Here is a 17833-nt window from a genome sequence, read left to right as displayed (position 1 = left end):
CCCGAAAGAAACATATAATAAATTCAAAAATAACTATCGTATTTCCTTAAATTACAATTAAATAGATTTGGAAGTTATAGTATCCGCCCGGTAATTGTAGGGTACGTAAAAGTTCGTACCTACTTTTGTTATTTTATTTGATCGCATAACTTTATAATTAATTCAATGCCACGCCCTATTGTCGCCCTTATCAATCCCCCGTGCGGCTTGACTCTGTGCTAGGGTTTCCGCGCGTCAAGTTGAACAATTCTCGCACAGAGTGGCAAAACCTAAGAGATGTCTGTAAAAACATATTTTTTGTGACGTCAGAGGTAACGTTATCGGTATCGTTACCAAGCCTTGGTAGTAACATCACTACCGTGTTTGACATTACGAGTATATTATAAAAATGTGTCTTGAAGAATAAGGAAATTGAAATAGCATAAAAGTTACGTAATAAATGGTCAATTTGTTATAAAAGTTTAAATTTAAATTTTACATTATAAATATGCAACAAAACTTTTGACGCCAAACGTGGAAGTACTTTTTTGTAGTAATCTTGATAGACTTTAGGTAGTTATTGTTCAATTTTGATTCGCATAATTACCATAATAGTTAAGTATAGCAGCAATTCTTGTTTTGGAAGTATAGTAAAGAGTATCTAGTATTATTTTTCCTTAAAGTTTACATACATTTTAACATACTTGCAGAAAATATAAAGAGTTCAGATGTGACATAATGTCTACTGTCTGTCTACTGGGGTATTGTGATAAACATTAATCATAACAATATTATATGTATGCCTAAGAATTTAAATTGAATTATTACAACATGTTTTTGTCAAGGGTATAAGGAGACTCGACATCAGGCCCGAAAGTCCTGAGACCCAAACCTAAATTAACGCCCTTACTTGTATTTCTACACCGTACCACATATGTTCCTAAAACGGAAAAGCAATATAACCGTAATACAATGTAATATTTGTTTAACGAAATCAATGTTTCTAGATCCTGGGTAACGTAGTGGTTTTCCTGTGCGTCAACGTGGTGGGTGCGTTGATGCATTCGCTTATGGAAACAGCACAGAGGCGCGCTTTTCTCGACACGCGCAACTGCATCGCAGCCAGACTCGACATGGAAGACGAAAACGAAAAATTGGTAAATTTTATTTATACTTCATTAATGCCTTCATTTCTGTAATCGAATAATCGCAAAATTTCAGGTGCTCTATTCTTAAAAGTGTTAAGAACTCAATCCTTTTCTCTTTTCTATCTTTTGTTCTAAAACACCTAGTTTTTCGAAGCACGTTTGTAATAATAAGATCAAGGAATTAATAATTCTAAAACACAAATTATTTATATCTTGATGTCTTTAAAAATACAATAAGTTCAATATCGTAATATTTTATTTATTAATTATTTTGATTACGTTGATCTTAAATAATTTAGTATCCGTTGTAGATACCTACCTTATGAATTTGTAAAATGTGAGAACTGCGGTACATGTTAAGTTTGTAAGTCATTTTATACGTTTAAACTTCTCAAAACATTTCTGTTGTGTGAGTATTTTGACCAACTAAGATTTTAGAAGTACTGATCTAAACCTAAACTGCTCCGCTTATTTCTTTAGACGACCGAGATTATTTCAAGTCGGTCCCCGAGCCAATATTTACTCAGACCATATAAAATGGGGACTAAAAGGAGAGTAAGGTATTATTATCACAGACTGTCGCTAAGCAAGTGTTATTATTTTACTCAAAACGAAAAAAACGGAAGAGCTTCTAAGTTTTTCAAGATACACTAAACGGTAAAATGTTAATATAGTTTTAGAAGACAATGTTTAACGAAAATATAAGCAAAAAACATCATTGCCTTTAATTTTATATATAAATTGTAAAATTTTGTCGATAGGAACGACTACTGCTATCCGTGCTGCCGCAACACGTTGCTATGGAAATGAAAAATGACATAATATCGCCTGTCGAGGGACAGTTTCACAAAATATACATTCAGAAGCATGAACAAGTCAGGTGAGTAAAACGATCACGTAACACTGAAGTTAACCGCGTAAATATTTTCAGCCAATTCGTGTGTTATAATATAACTCAAGACAAATTTCGATGTATTTATATTTTTGTCTATATACTTATTACCATATTGATTTTACATGCCAACATGTTAAATTACTCATGGCTGGCAATGTATCTTATCTAGACACATCGTATTGGACTGACTCCAAATTGAGCTAGAATGATTCCTCTTGACTCAATAAGCTGCCTTCATTATTGATTAAACTTTAGGCGCACTAATCGCAACTATCAGTCCAATATGATGGTCTGTTGAGCGTGGGTGGTTAAACAAGAATATTCATTAATATGTATGAGATCTAAATTGCATCATTTCAAATTCAAATAATGTGTTCACTGTTTTATGTAATTAATTCTGTAATGTATGTCTTTGATGCTACCGTTTCCGTATGATAATTATTTTTGATATACTCATAGTGTGATAACAAATAGTTTGTCAGCTCATCAATATCGACAAAGCGAATCAAACAATGTCTAGTCGCAGTTTACAATATTGACTAGTTACAAGGACAGAGTGATGTGTGGCGGTCGGCGCAGCTCTGACAGATTAATTTGTGTGCTGTTAGATGTCATCGTGACATATTGCCTTTTCCATGCGGTCATGACCTGTTTATTACTTTTTTAGAAGCTATATTTTACCCGTTTTGGTGTCTTGATACCTCGCATTAATAAGATATACCCTTTATTCAGTGTATAAATAAATAATGAACACCCACATTTTAAGACGTGTTTTGTTCTGGTTTTCATAGGAACGTTCACCTTTTTTCTGTACGACGCAAAAAAAATTGAAATTTTGTTAAGTGTCATTATGTTGCTATTACTGTATTTGACTAGTGATGTAATTTGGGCGTCGATGTTTGTTAAACGTTCCGTGTCATTGACACGTAAAGAAAATTACTCCAATAGTTTTTTTGCAACAGAACAACTTTAGACTTTACAACTAGAACTTTAGTTTTAATACTCATAAAACAAAGTTGCTAGTTTTTAGATGAGTTTCAAAGTTGACAACGGAGACTAGCGCGTTATCTTGTTATCGTCTTATCGTTAACTAATTTATTACTAAGTGGTCATTAAGTCGTAGTTACCGAGATAGATTTATTACCTTCCCTTTGTTTTTACGTTGTATAGTTTCTGATATTAAGCTTTTGACGAGCATATGTATATATGTAGATACAATATTTTTTTAGTAATTACTATTACAAAATTTATTGTAAGAAAAGTATTTTTTAGTTGTTCACATTTTTTGTCGTCTAATTATAATTAAAGCTTAGTCTTAGTAGTGATGTCCTGACTGTACAGTTTTTCGCATATTCATAGTTAGCACAATATAAATATTGGTCGTTCATTGATTTGGAGGTAATTACTTGTCAGCTGATTGGCGTCAATATGTCGATAATCGTACGTGATTTAAACTACGATTGAAGTTTTTAATACCGTGTAATTAAACGCTCGTTATTAACATATTGCCACCCAATTATCACATGCTTTGTGTTTTTTACGCATTATCAGCTTAAATATATATTGTATTTATTTAACCGTTTATGTATTAATTTTATCTGAATATAAATGATGTTAAACTATTAATAGTTATTGTTACAATAAATTGACGTCTTGCAGTTGGTTATCTTAGTGTAGAGTGGGCCTAACTGAACATTTTTTTTTATTTGTTCGGTCACGTTTACCCGCTGTTAAGTAAAAATTACCTATTATATATACACTGACATAAAATTCTTGTAATTCTTTATAACAATTTCATTTATGTTTATTCTTATTTAAAGTTTAAAAGTTACCTATTGGGTAAAGAAAGTCGGCCATACACTTATACCCAATATTAGCAAATCAAAATTGAAGCCTAATTTTTATTTTTATTTTTTATTTTTTATTTAAGAATCATGGCTTAATTTTAATTATTAACTTACTACATAATATATACATGGAATTTCCCTACAATTTTAATTTATATTGTGACGAAAAGATATCGCTTCAGCCTGTAATAACCCACTACTGGGCATAGGCCTCTTTCCCCATGTAGGAGAAGGATCAGAGCTTAATCCACCACGGTGCTCCAATGCGAGTTGGCGGATATATTCCCTACTATGAGTAACGATCGCTATCAGGTGTACATGATAACTACCGGTACCGGCGGCTTAACGTGCTCTCTGAGGCACGGTGGGGAGACCCATTAGGACTGCACAAACACCCAGACCATGGCAAACACCTGTATGGCCAATACAAATGTTTGTCATGTGCGGGGATCGAACCCGCAAGCGACCGCGACAAAAAGATATATATATTAAAATTAAAAATAAAAGTATAAACAAAGACATAATACATTGAAAATAACATTTTATAGTATTATCTGTTTTTTCTTTGAATCATAGTGCAAAACTTAAGGATTTTAATAGGAATGAAAAAGAGGATGTATATGAATTAAATTTTAAGTCGCGGTTAAAGTTGACGACAAAGAAAGAAATATCGGCACTTGTACTTTTGTGTCCTTGCAGAGCTGAATCCATTTTCCCTTGTAAGTTTTCAGAAAACTTGCTTCGCAAATGTTTGTATTTTAGTTACGTGATTAAAGAATTTTGTTTTGAAATCAATTACTATTTTTTGTATTGTATCTTATTCTAGCTCTGATTGCTGTGAATTTGCCATATAGTAAAATAAAAATACCGTTATTACTTTCATTTTAAACATAATTAACATTTAATAAAAAAAAAAACAACAAAGGTGGGGTGGGGGTGGTGTCAATCAATAATAGAATTTTTTATTATCCCGTTGGCGCAGTTTGTAGTGACCCTGCTTTCTGTTCTGCGGGTTGCGGGTTCGATTCCCGCCTGAGTCTGGGTCTATGGTATATATTCGATTTATATATTTATATGTGTATTATTTCTATGTATATTTATCACAAAAAAAAGTTATGACAGTCGGCTGTTACCCGTAACACAAGCATTAAGTTGCTTACCATAGGAACAGACGACCATGTGTGTACGTTATATTTATTTATTTATTTATTTGTAGTTTTATTTTGATTAAAATTAACAATAGTCGACACCTTGTATTTAGTATTGAACAAATGAGCACGTATTTTTTTTTTTAGTAACAAAGTACTTCCTCATGCGTATCCTGCTCCTACGATTATATTATTTCAGCCAGTGCGTTACCGTGCGATCTATTTACAGTTTTCGAAATATTTCCGTTGTTTAACCTGTCTAAACTCGGCCGATTCGCGATCTAGCCCGACCCAACTAAGTTAGTAGGTATGTGTATGAAAATGAATAAAAATTTGTTTTGTGTTTTACAGGGTCCTATTTGGAAGTCGATTTGTAATTTTTTTTCTTACTGCCCAATCTTCGAGGTTAAATCCAGATTATTCTTAAATGCTTTTAAGTTCATCGCGTGTTATGTATAAGTTATTATTATTTATTCGATTTTATCTTTATCAAGATAATAATTAAAACATCAAAGTATATAGGCACTCATTGTTGCTCAAGTACAAACGTCCAGGAGACGTCTCCATCATACAAACGATTACTCACATGACATTCGAATGATATTTTAATTAAATTAGCGATGCGAATCACCAGCACTTGTAGTTAATCTGATGAATCGTCGAGTACATTTAGACCCAGGATATTTACTTGTTATTTTGTCTTGAGCTAATATTAACTCTTAAGCGAATCGTTAGTGCACGACCGCGTTGTATTTATGATATTGGTATTGAAATTTCTTTGAAATCAAATTATACTCTGTAATGTGTTTATTCCACAAAGAGTATTGACGGTCTTGTTAAGGTATTAAAGATTCTCAATTAAACTGTTACTAAAGATCTTCAAAAATTGTTGAGATTAATAGTCTGTGATACGATATTTTTTTATTATTCGAAAGAAATTTAGATACTTAATAAGATATTTATCAGAATCTCTTGAATTTTGTTAAAACAACTTTAATTACTGCTGAATTTAAATTTACCGTAAAGGACTTGGATAAAAAGTCGATGTTAATTGTGCAATTTATCATAAAAATCATAAAAAAGTGCCCGAACAACTACGAGATCCTAAAATAATTGTTTGCTAGCAAAGGAAAAAAACCGACTTCAATTTCATCGTCAAGTAATACGACGTATGTGGACAAAAAATATTCAAGTAAATACGCATTATTATACGCATATTATATTTACATAACTCAAAAAGCACTCGTCAGATCTCGAACAAATTTAATTGGAAGTATATGACAAGCACCAGCTTTCAATAAAAAAGAATCATCAAAATTGGTCCACCTAGAAAAAAGTCGAGGTAACAAATATAAAAATATATATATACAGTCGAATTGATAACCTACTCCTTTTTTAATGTCTGTTAAAAACAATTTTACCCATTAATAATATCGTAATGTTCGCTTAATATATATACTGTATTATTTACCTTTTTTAATTTTATTTATAAAGATTACGATTAGGTAGCTAAATTAATCTTTTATCATTATTTTTCTTTGTGTGAAACTTATGATCGTCGTTGTGTGTCGACGTAGGCGTAGCTAAGTGCGCTCCTTTGTTTAACTTTGTTTATGTTTGAACTTCAGCGTATTTGTTCGGATTCAGAGAGCATAATGACTAAATTCCTCCTGAATAACACAACTCTAATCTTTGTTTCTTTATGTGATTACCGAATCCCCTAAAACATTCTATTAAACTCTTTCTACGAATTCTAAGTAAGAAAGTAGTAATTAACTGTGTTTGGTACTTTTTTCTTTAATATTTAAAGAGGGTTTGTACATAGATTGAAGATGACACTCTTACAGGTCTCTAACTCAACATCGGTCTCAACATCTTAAAACTGTCTTCGCTTACATGATAAGTTATAAATATAATACAAAAAAAATTGTGTTTAGTATTTTTATTGCTTACAGCAACAATTCAAACGTTTTTGTACGTTATATGTTTTCTGTGTCAACTATAAAAATTGTGAAAAATTTATATTTCAACGGCTTAAATTATAACTGTAGTCTTCAGACAAATACTAGGTAGACTAAACCGTGCCTGTGATTCACTTCAGATACTCGGAAATATTGATTCATCTCGATCTCTTTGTGATACAGTAGTAAAGTGTAAATATAGGTACGTGAAGAAATCTCTATTATAAAGTAAGGTTTTTATAATGATATTTGGTCTTATTCGAATAGGTAATTACAAGTAAAACTATATCGTAAGGATGACTAATGATGATAATATGATAAGGATGATTTGTAAGTTTGTACGGTCTATTAATTGCAGACTGAATTTTTAATTTAAATTCTAAGCAGAAGTGATATTGAAGAGATTTATTTAGTGTTTTGTAATTAATATTTACTAAAATTGTTGTCTATTGTTATGTATTATATTAAGCAACGAATCAATTATTTTAGAAACAAAACGTGTTATTAATCTAATATTTTTAGTATTATTATTACACATTTATTTTGCAAATTTAATATCTTAAAAAATTCTAAATTTTAATTTATAGATCTCGTCTGTTAGACTAGCTTGTCAACACCCACGACAAATGTCTGGACATATGTTGTTTATATGTGAAATTATTTATGTATGCACTTCATACGTATTTGTGAAGTTAAATTAAGATACAAACACAGCTTTTGGCATTTTATAAAATTAAAATAAGATACGAATTGTCTATATGTAGGTACAAATATTTAAAATACTAAGTCACTTCAATTTGTATCCGGCCAGGAGGTAAACTTATTTAAATGAAATTCTCAGTTTGATTAAAATTATCTTTAATATCATTCTATAACGAAGTCGACGCGGAGGAACTCGTAAAAAAACAAAATTAAATAATAAACAAGTATACTATAATAATGTCTGTTTCAACTAAATGACTATTATATGCAGATTTATCATTTGAATGAACAAAATAAATATCGACTATTTTTATTTTAAACATACATTTAGTTCATTTGTAATACCTAAATAATTTAACATGTGTATTATACTCGTCGGCCTTCGTAGGAAGACAGTTCTGTATTTGGAAACAAACAAACGCCCAGAAAACAAAAAATATACAGGGTGTGGCGTAAATAGTGGTCCACCGTTAAGGATTCGATAAACCCGGTAATTTACTATAACATATTACAATTTTATCCATTTTTACCCAAAGGTTCCGGAAATATTTTTATTTTTTATTTTTTTACGATATTTGTACCCCTTGTTACAAATTTGGTTGTAGTTTTAACAAATACCATTATTTTTTCATTTTGATTACTGGTAATTACTGCTGAACACTAGAGCTATCGTTTAATAACATGTTTTTAATGTAAATTTAAGGCTTTTCAAGAAAAAAATTGGTTTTACTCTACTTTAAACCCAAATTTTTAACATATCATGCTAATTCAAGAGCGATTTTTGTAAAAAAAATGTACTAAGCTGTCAGTGCCCATTCATTTAAAAATATGCCTACTAAATACCAATTTCAAAATGGTATCACAATAGCAGATCCTATTCTTTAACAGAAAGATATCCAATTTTAATTGAAGAAAGGAAGATTTTCATTAAAATACATTTTAAAATTTAGTTGCGTTAATACTTATGATTTTTGTAAAAAAAGTAACTACACTGTCAGTGCTGTTCATTTTAAAATATTCCTATTAAACACAGATTTTAAAACGATTTGCCATCCCATTAATAAAAAAAATTATTGCAACTTTAATTGAAAAAGACTTAAAATTAAAATAAAAAATTACTTGAAATTACGTGACCGCAGTACTGGCTTTGTCGCACCGAAGACGCTGCTGCCCGTCTTCGGCCTGTGTATTTCAAAGCCACCAGTTGGATGGTTATGCCGCCATCAGTCGGCTTCTTAAGTTCTAAGGTGGTTGTGGAACCTTGGTATCCCTTAGTCGCCTCTTACGACACCCACGGGAAGAGAGGGGGTGGCTAAATTCTTTAGTACCGTAGCCACACAGACGCTTGCAACACCAGAAGTATCGCAAACGCGTTGCCGACCTACTCATCCGACCCTCTTGACTCCTTGGGATAGGAGCTCTGGCTACCTTACTCAACACACAACACAAAACTGCTTCAAAGCAGTGTTATTTAGGTTTATTTTGAAGTAATTATGTAATTATGATTGATTGTTCGATCTTCTACTACTGTCATATAAACTCTTTGTAATTAAAAATTATTTACTACTTTTTAGTTTGATTAGCTATAAAAGCTTGGCTTTTTAGTTTTTTAAACTATAATTTATTTTTTAGTTCGATTTTTCAATTAATTATTTGCGGACATGTGAGATAATATTGAAATGCCCTACGAACTATTTCGTAATCTAGTAATTTCCTCTAAAGCTTCAATGTTGCATGGGGTTTTTCCTGTTAACTTAGAGCAATCAAGTTTTTCAATCCGAATAGAATAATCATTCTGCGCGAAGCGAAGCCACGAACTTACGCCACGCGGAGCGGGCGGGAAACAGCTAGTAAGGAATAAACAAGGTAAAAATGCAACTAGCCTGAAAAAGTATCAGCCTCTGTTGTTCTGTACCGAGTGCCCGAGCGTAAGAGTAAGTCCGAAACTGCAGGCATGCGCAGATCGCAATCCACGAAAGAATTTATTAATCCTGGCGGTCCTAATAAGGATATTGGGAAACTGTTATTGAATTATTGCACTGTCATCGGTCCTTGATACGTGTGTAAAATTTTCAAATTAATCAAACTTCTGGAAATTGGTGAAAATTATGCTCAAAGATTCCATTACAAACATACATACAGTCATACATACATACATACATACATAGATACATACAACCCAAGCTAATAAAAGCGTGGTAAAAAGAGAGTGTACTAGCAATATATATGTATAGGTACAAATGGTTCCTAATAAAAGATCCCCGCGCCTTGCGTGTCGTCAGGCTGTTAGGAAGAAAAATTGCGTTCAACAATGTTAAGCCTTCGTAAAGGATTATAGATTGGCTATTCAACGAATTTCAATGCTTCTCGTAATTTTTTCACAGCCTATAAACAACCCCGGTATACGTTAAATAGATCATAACGCTTTTATTTATTATGCTATTTTATAGTCATAAAATATAAACACGGTGAGTATTTTGTTTTATTTTATCGAAAAAATGATTTATAAAAATATTAACGGATTATTGTAAAAATTTTATTGAACGTTTATAGAGCGCTCTAGTACTAGCATTCTTATATATTTTTTTAGTAAAACTAATCGTATAAACATTGTAATACAAATAGGTACAAAGTTGTTTGCAGATTAAAAAATAATCTGCTAAGCTGTTCCATCGTGGGGTATAACTGACATGAAAATTCATGGAGTCGAAAGATATTAATCATTTCGAGATATAACGAGTAATTCCTCAGTAGAAATAGTTCCGCTTTTGATTACTTTACTCCCTGTTTCACGATGATAAGAGTTCGTGTGACAAAAATATTTTATAATTTAATATATAATATTCAATTATATTAAAATAAGTTATACATATAATAAAAATGCATTTCTTAATTTTATTTATTTTCGCTATGTATTGTTGTTCAAGATTTTCTGATAAGCTAGACACCTTGAATAAATTAATACTTTCTGATAACACAATTGGGATGTTCGGGGTCTGTCTAACAAATAACAAACAGATTTATTTTAAGGGTGAGCGTTCAATGACCTCTACCATCTAGTTTCTAGAATAAACTTCAAAAATATTAAATTAAGGTTTAACCGAACACCTAAGAGCTCTTTGATCATAGATGCAGGAGCCCTGTCTCATTATGGTCTGACTTTATATTTTTCACCGAATAACGAGTGTACCATAGGCATTTGCATAAAAAGGGTAAAAAAAAAATTTAATCCTGCAGGAAAGTTGGTTACTATAGATACCTACGGTCTGTATAAAATACGGATAGAAATGTTCATAGCTTTGGATCTATTCAATTTTATTTTTCTTTAGATAACGGATGGTTCAACAAGATTCTCTTGATATTGTTTCTGTTTTATATTTATGATGATATGTAGTAATAGAGATTGATTTTGAGAATTCAGAGAATAGCGTACTCGTATATCCACGTTATATAAATCCTAGAATTATTTTTATAAAAGATTTTGAAAACTTAGATAGGACTCAAAGCTTATTCTCTAATCAATAATGTTTTACATACGAAAAATTACAACTCTTGTATATACATACGTACGTTGAAATCAAAACAATGTTACTTTAATTCTTAGCGAATTAAGACAACAAGTGACAATAAATGTAACTTTTTCAAGGGTCGGTTAACTCGGTTACCCACAAGAATAATAATGTTACTAGCAAAACTCTCACAATAATCTAAAGTTACAAGTGTGTAAATAAATTTGGCTTAACTTGTAAGGATAACTTTGAGCAGATGTCATTGTGCTATATAATATGTGATTTCTTATGATAAACAAGAACACGACTGACAAGATTAAATAAGGCTTGTAAAATTAATGAAATCTATGACTCATCTAATGGATGTCCAATGATTCTGTTGTTAACATTAATGTTTTTTTTGATGCTAAATTGTTCTTGTATATTTTTGCTTATAAACTTCATTGATATTTGTTAAAAACTAGCGTCAACATAAAGAATACTCCTGGTGACGCAATACTTTTACACCCCTTCGTCGTTTTCATGGTCAAAGCTACATAAATACAAAATTTCACGACTAGGTATTAGTATCTCCCCTAAATCAAATGAACCAAATAGGGACGTATAGAATATATTAATTCGCTAAAACTTTTTTTATTTATTTAATATAAATACGTAGTAATTTACACGGAAATCACTGGAGAAATTTCAGTGTGTTATTGTATTTTCAGTATTTCAGTGACTTAAAAAATAAAAGTAGCCTAAGTTACTCCTTATTACATCAGCTATCTGCCAGTGAAAGTCCTGTCAAAATCGATCCAGCCGTTTCAGAGATTAGCCGGAACAAACAGACAGACAGACAAAAATTGTAAACAAAAATATATTTTGGCATAATTATGCATTTAGTAAAAAGCTGTTATTTTAATATTACAAACAGACACTTCAATTTTATTTATTTGTATAGATATGTATGGTATGACTATTGTTGTTGTTGTAATACATACAATTACATATATTTGCTTGAATATTAACTTGTGTTTTTTATTTTTAAGTCTGATATTTACTAACAAATTTAATTTGTCACGAAAAGCTTAAAAAGTATCAAATAAATTATTACACATTGATTTGCCACGATGATTTCGTTAACAAATAAATAATAATTCGTGCTTCGTAGTCTTCAGTATTAATTAATTAAATCAATAGTGCGCATGCTCGCCTTTGACGTCATTATATCGGCAGTGACATGGCTTCGTAAAAATATCAATTACGATTGATACGGATTGACAGCATTGTTAGAAATCGTAATCGTCCTAAATTGACCGTCAGCACATAGCCGTAGCGTGCATTTCATATAGCCAGAAAGGCACTGCCTACCCTGACATGTTACTAAAAATGATATATAAAACATGAACATTCCAATTATTTTTGAATACATATTTTTGAAAAAGACAAAGCATAATGCAATTTAAATCCGCTTCAAAAAAACCCGCCGTCATATATGCGATATCAGCGCTTCGTTCGCATCGACGACGGGCCTTATTTATTTATTTATTTATTCTTAATGTACACCAAAATACAGACACATATAAAGAAAGATACAATACAAGATGTACAAAGGCGATCATATCGCTAAATAGCGATTTCTTCATGCCTTTTATTAAACTTCTGCCTATAATCGCATAACAAATGTTAGTAATGACAGTAAGACATTTACAATCCTACAATTTTATAATGTCGCGCGCGTCATATGGAATACGGACAAAGTATTGTGTTTTTAACTTTGGTCGGTTTAACAACGAAATTAGGCACTGCCGAAGAATAACCTGTCAAATTAAATTGTCTTGAGTTCGATACCGTTTGTTCTAATAATTATGATTTTTGACACGGTCGCGTAATCGCAACATTCCACAGAGTAATATTATGACAATTCACTTTTACAATTTCGTAACTAATTAATAGTGTTATCAATGATTTCCTATGTTTGACACAAACGAAATTATCAGAGTGCCGGCCTTATGAGGTCACTGTGTCTATCCAGTAACTGATTTGTGGGATGTTTCATTTGTAACACTCACTCATGAGTTACCTAAGTGTAATAGGTATCAGTTGGTTGCTGTACGTGTATTTGTATTCCTGCATTATTAGTATAAATGCACTTTACGTGTCCAATAATTTACTTGTCTGTTCTTGAAATTATCGAAAAGCCTCTATTCCCAACAAAATTAAAATAACTTAGGAAAAAATTGCGAGAATCTAAATGCAGTGTGGCTGTTCAAATTTTTTTTTGACTACCTAACCTGACTGAAAACTTTATGCACGCCACTGGCACATAGTGTATGTATATGTGCTTATTATTCTTATAAGTATTATTCATTTACAATTTATTATACGTATAATATTATAGTATATTGTAATATTGATAATCCATCAACCTGCCCTGAAGCAGCGTGGTGGATTAAGCTCCGTTCCTCCTCCTACACGGAGAAAGAGGCCTATGCCCAACAGTAGCATGTTAGCTGCATCGTATCGTATTGTATATCATAAAGGTACCTGCTATTGAAATACACATAAAAAGGCTGCACCTGTCCCTGAAAAAGGCTTATCCCAGCACACCCGATAATAGTTATTAGTATAAGTTAAAGTAAAACTTCTTTATGCACGCTCGACTTTGGGAGTAAGCTGGTGAATGCGTGACGAGGGTGTTATGAAAAGCGTGATCGGGCGAGGCGAACGAAAGTTGAGACGGATATATAAATAAGTGAAGATAGGAAGAGAGAGAGTTACGTTTCGTATGTCTGTCCGTATGGGCATTAAAGAGAGGTGCGAGCGCACATTTTCCTTTCTCTTTCTCTCATATATACATAAATACAGATGGAGCTAAAGAAATTTTACTTCAGTCATGTGGTCTAAAGCATACTCGTTTATTACTTGACTTTGTATTCTTTATTTAAAATTAATACATTTCATTTGTTTTTTTCTAAACTGTCAATTTTATCATCACCGCGTAATTATAAGGATGATCGTAATGAAAGCAGTACTCACACATTGAAAACATTCATTGCTTTTATAAATATTTTGGTAAAACTTTTACAATTTCATAACCATATGAGCTGTATTATATTCCGTAAACTTGTGTATGTATATACAATTCGAAATATTTCATAAACTATTAGAAATCCAAAGTTGTCGAGAGAGTCAGTTAGGTACAGATATGAATATATTATAGTTGTTCTAAATTCAGTTGTTAAAACTCCTGACCCAACAATTTTCACTTCGACTACGTTTGATATTACATCCTTTATTTTAAAATATAATCTCGTACATATATTTACAGATAAAATCTAAAATGTTCGTAAAATAAAAATTAACTATAATGAGTTAATAATATCTGCATAGCTTCAAACCATTAAAAATGTTATTGTGACTATTAGAGCAAAGTCAAGACAAAGGAGCTGGCAACGTCAAACGCAGTGGGTATCCTGTTTAAAAATATGGTACAACTATGTAACTAAGATGTTAAAATATCTAATAATAAGTTATAGGATTCAGCAAAGTACATTGGTGTAAGCCAAGATTCATTCGTTTATTTCTAACTACTGGAAACGCTGGAGTACTCGCTTAACTGCAGAAAGAGCAGTTTAGTTCAGCACACCAACAGCTCTACCTGTATTTCCCTAACAATGCTCATCTTGAAGCATTGTCAGAAATCTAGTATATTTTTTAAGGGTTTACGACATGATGACTTCGGAATAATAAAATTTATAAGGTAGACATATTTAATAAACTTTATTGCAAAACTAAAACAAACGCGAAACAATCAAAAGCAATTCAGTTTCACTGAAAAGAAATAAGTCTACGTAGAATAAATACTTTTTAACAAGCAGAAAAGAAAAAAAACTGTTATTTTATAAATTTATAATATTGTACCAATTCAATGTATTCTCAAGACTATTGACGACACTATTGTACCTCACCTAAGAAACATTTTATTTAGAGAACGTACTTCTTCCAAAAATATAGTTAATATAGTTAAATAATAAATAAATTTCGATGTTTAAATACATTGTTTTAGGTAATTTTAGGTACTGTTTATAAAACAAATATAAATGGAGAAATTTGTTTTAGCATCCTGTTCGCGGATATTGTGGGCTTTACTGTTCTCGCATCGCAGTGCAGTGCGCAGGAGTTGGTCCGCCTCCTCAACGAACTCTTCGGCAGATTCGATCAACTGGCAAATGTAAGGAGGCAGTTACACTATTTGCTTAATTTTTATAGTTTTAACGTAAATATCTACTAATATTATAGGGAGGAAGGATTTGTATTTGTTTTGAATAAACTCAAAAATTACAACTACGACACTGCTACGATATCACTGAGTGACTGGCTGGAGTTTTAGGCGGGGAAAACGAAACAGCCAAAATCAAGCGGACGAATCCGTACGCGAAAAGCTGTTGATTGTGTAAAAGAGGTGAAGAATAATATAAAAAATTATAAACACCTGCTGTGACACACGCAATAAATGAAAGTTACATAAAAGCAGTACCGATGTAGAGACTTATTTTAGGTCCAATGTTGCTCCTAAAATTAACCTCCACATATCAAACAAATTTAGCTCAGCCACTATTTTTAATATTTGTTTAAATAATAATGTCAGACGTCTCTATTGGAAGCTTTAAATACCGTTTGATGTTAAACATTTGTAAACAACGTAGAATTTAAATATAAATACTGGAAATACGGAGTTGGACAAGAAAGACAGACGTTTCAAAGAGGCAGAGGAAAATTCTTATTTTTCTCGATATCATTGGGGGATAAAATAAAATAATATATGAAGAACGACACATTTTATTTAGAAACCGTCTGTGTTGAATTATTTCTAAAGGTCGTCTACAACACTTGGGCACGACAGTTTCACAACACTTACGGCCGATATCATTAATCAGTCTATCACTGTTTTCCGAACTAGTGTTAGATTTAGAACTTATGTTAAATTCCTTCTGCAGTAAGAAATATAGGAAATAGATGGATATTTTGCACCCGCACATTGAGAATATTCATTTACTTGTGAATATTCTGTACTGTATAAATCTGTTGTTAAATGTTGTCTGAATTAATATTTTAATCATAAAAGCTTACACAGTGTACCTAATTTGACTGCTATTATAAGAAGTAATAACAATACATAAAAAACGAGTGTGCGAGTAGACCGACCACACGACTGAAGTAAAACTTCTTTAGCTCTAAACATTTTTTGAATATCATATATAGCTCTATCTAACTTATATCTCCCTCTCAATTTCCATTCGCCTCGCCCGATTACACTTTTCGTAACGTTCTCGTTACGCATTCACCAGCTTACTCCCCAAGTCAAGCGTCAGTCAAGAAGTTTTACTTCAAAAAGTAATGTATCGTTGTTTGTTTTTTATTTGTTTTTGTATTGTTTTAATTTAGGATAACCACTGTCTCCGCATCAAGATCCTCGGCGACTGCTACTACTGCGTGTCGGGGCTGCCTGAGCCTCGCTCCGACCACGCGCGCTGTACTGTCGAGATGGGCCTTGACATGATCGACGCCATCGCGTAAGTTTCACTTGTAGCGACATCTATCTCGCGACATACAAAAGTAAACATACGAGAAAACTGACGTATCCTAAAAAACAAAACAGACATTTTTAACCTATGATAAATAATAATAATACTCTTTATTGTATACCATAAAAAGAAACAAAAATAATAATAATAATTACAGCATTTATATTTTGTCTTAAATTTATTATATCTTATGTGTATTATTTTTTTATAAATAACACAGTTATCTTGCATTTACGTATATAGTTCTGCTTCCATATGTAGTTACGAACGTTTTATAGCCTATTCTTTCTAACCTTTCCTTTAAGTACAGGCTTTGTAACGCAAAATACAGTTTTTTAATGATTAATTATTTTAGTTTTTATCGCAAACTCTATTTCGTTTTACTTGTGTGATTTAGTTGAAACGTAAGTAATTGGTAAGAAATGCAGAAAATAATTGCTCTGTATTTAAAAATTATTTTTATTTATGAAACTAATTTATTACTGTACGCTTCTTCCAATTTATATTAAAAAAATAAATGCAATTTTTATTTCAATAATTTATATACTGAGTACTTTGATCACTGTTTAAAATTAATTAATGTGCATCATACAAACTAGTGGTCGCCCAGTGGTCGAGATTCGATATTTAAATTATAAGTTTGAACATTATGGTTCTGTTGTCAACGACTATATTTCTATAATAATAAACAAAAGACTACATATACATGGTTTTGTGTAATGTATTTTTATTGTTTTATGTATTTTTATGCATACTTAAAAAAAATATTAGCATTCTGTATTCCTTCTCTATATAAACTGTAAGTGTGCGAAAGGAGAATGATACGATTCCATACATTCTTGGGCCAAAATGTAATGAAATGAAAATGGTATCAATTAATGCATTTAGGCTTATTGATCCCTCGCTGAAAATTATCTATATTTTGGCTATCTGAGAGTGGAGTTATTAGACTTTTTGTAACAGTGAGGTTATGTTACAATGTCTATAAAAAAACCCGATCACTAAGTTCTTGTAGCACTAATGTTTGTTATATTTATTGAAGAATGTTTGAAAACTCATTACAAATATTGATAT

General features: G+C 31.5%; 1 protein-coding gene across 1 annotated transcript in view; it reads left to right on the top strand.

Moving 5' to 3' along the window:
* The window catches only part of LOC123653492 (Ca(2+)/calmodulin-responsive adenylate cyclase-like), a 58804-nt gene extending 41921 nt beyond the window's left edge, over window positions 1-16883 (top strand). Inside the window, exons 4-7 of the mRNA XM_045589484.1 lie at window positions 987-1136; window positions 1889-2007; window positions 15294-15405; window positions 16620-16883. Coding sequence (XP_045445440.1) covers window positions 987-1136; window positions 1889-2007; window positions 15294-15405; window positions 16620-16751 — 513 coding nt within the window. The 3' untranslated portion in view covers window positions 16752-16883. The remainder of the gene's footprint in view (window positions 1-986; window positions 1137-1888; window positions 2008-15293; window positions 15406-16619) is intronic.
* Window positions 16884-17833: the final 950 nt, after the last annotated feature.

Source organism: Melitaea cinxia, chromosome 5 (genome assembly GCF_905220565.1).
Source record: "Melitaea cinxia chromosome 5, ilMelCinx1.1, whole genome shotgun sequence".
NCBI classification, from domain to species: Eukaryota; Metazoa; Arthropoda; class Insecta; order Lepidoptera; family Nymphalidae; genus Melitaea; species Melitaea cinxia.
Note: the sequence above shows the minus strand (reverse complement) of the source record. Positions and strands in the feature narration are given on the sequence as shown.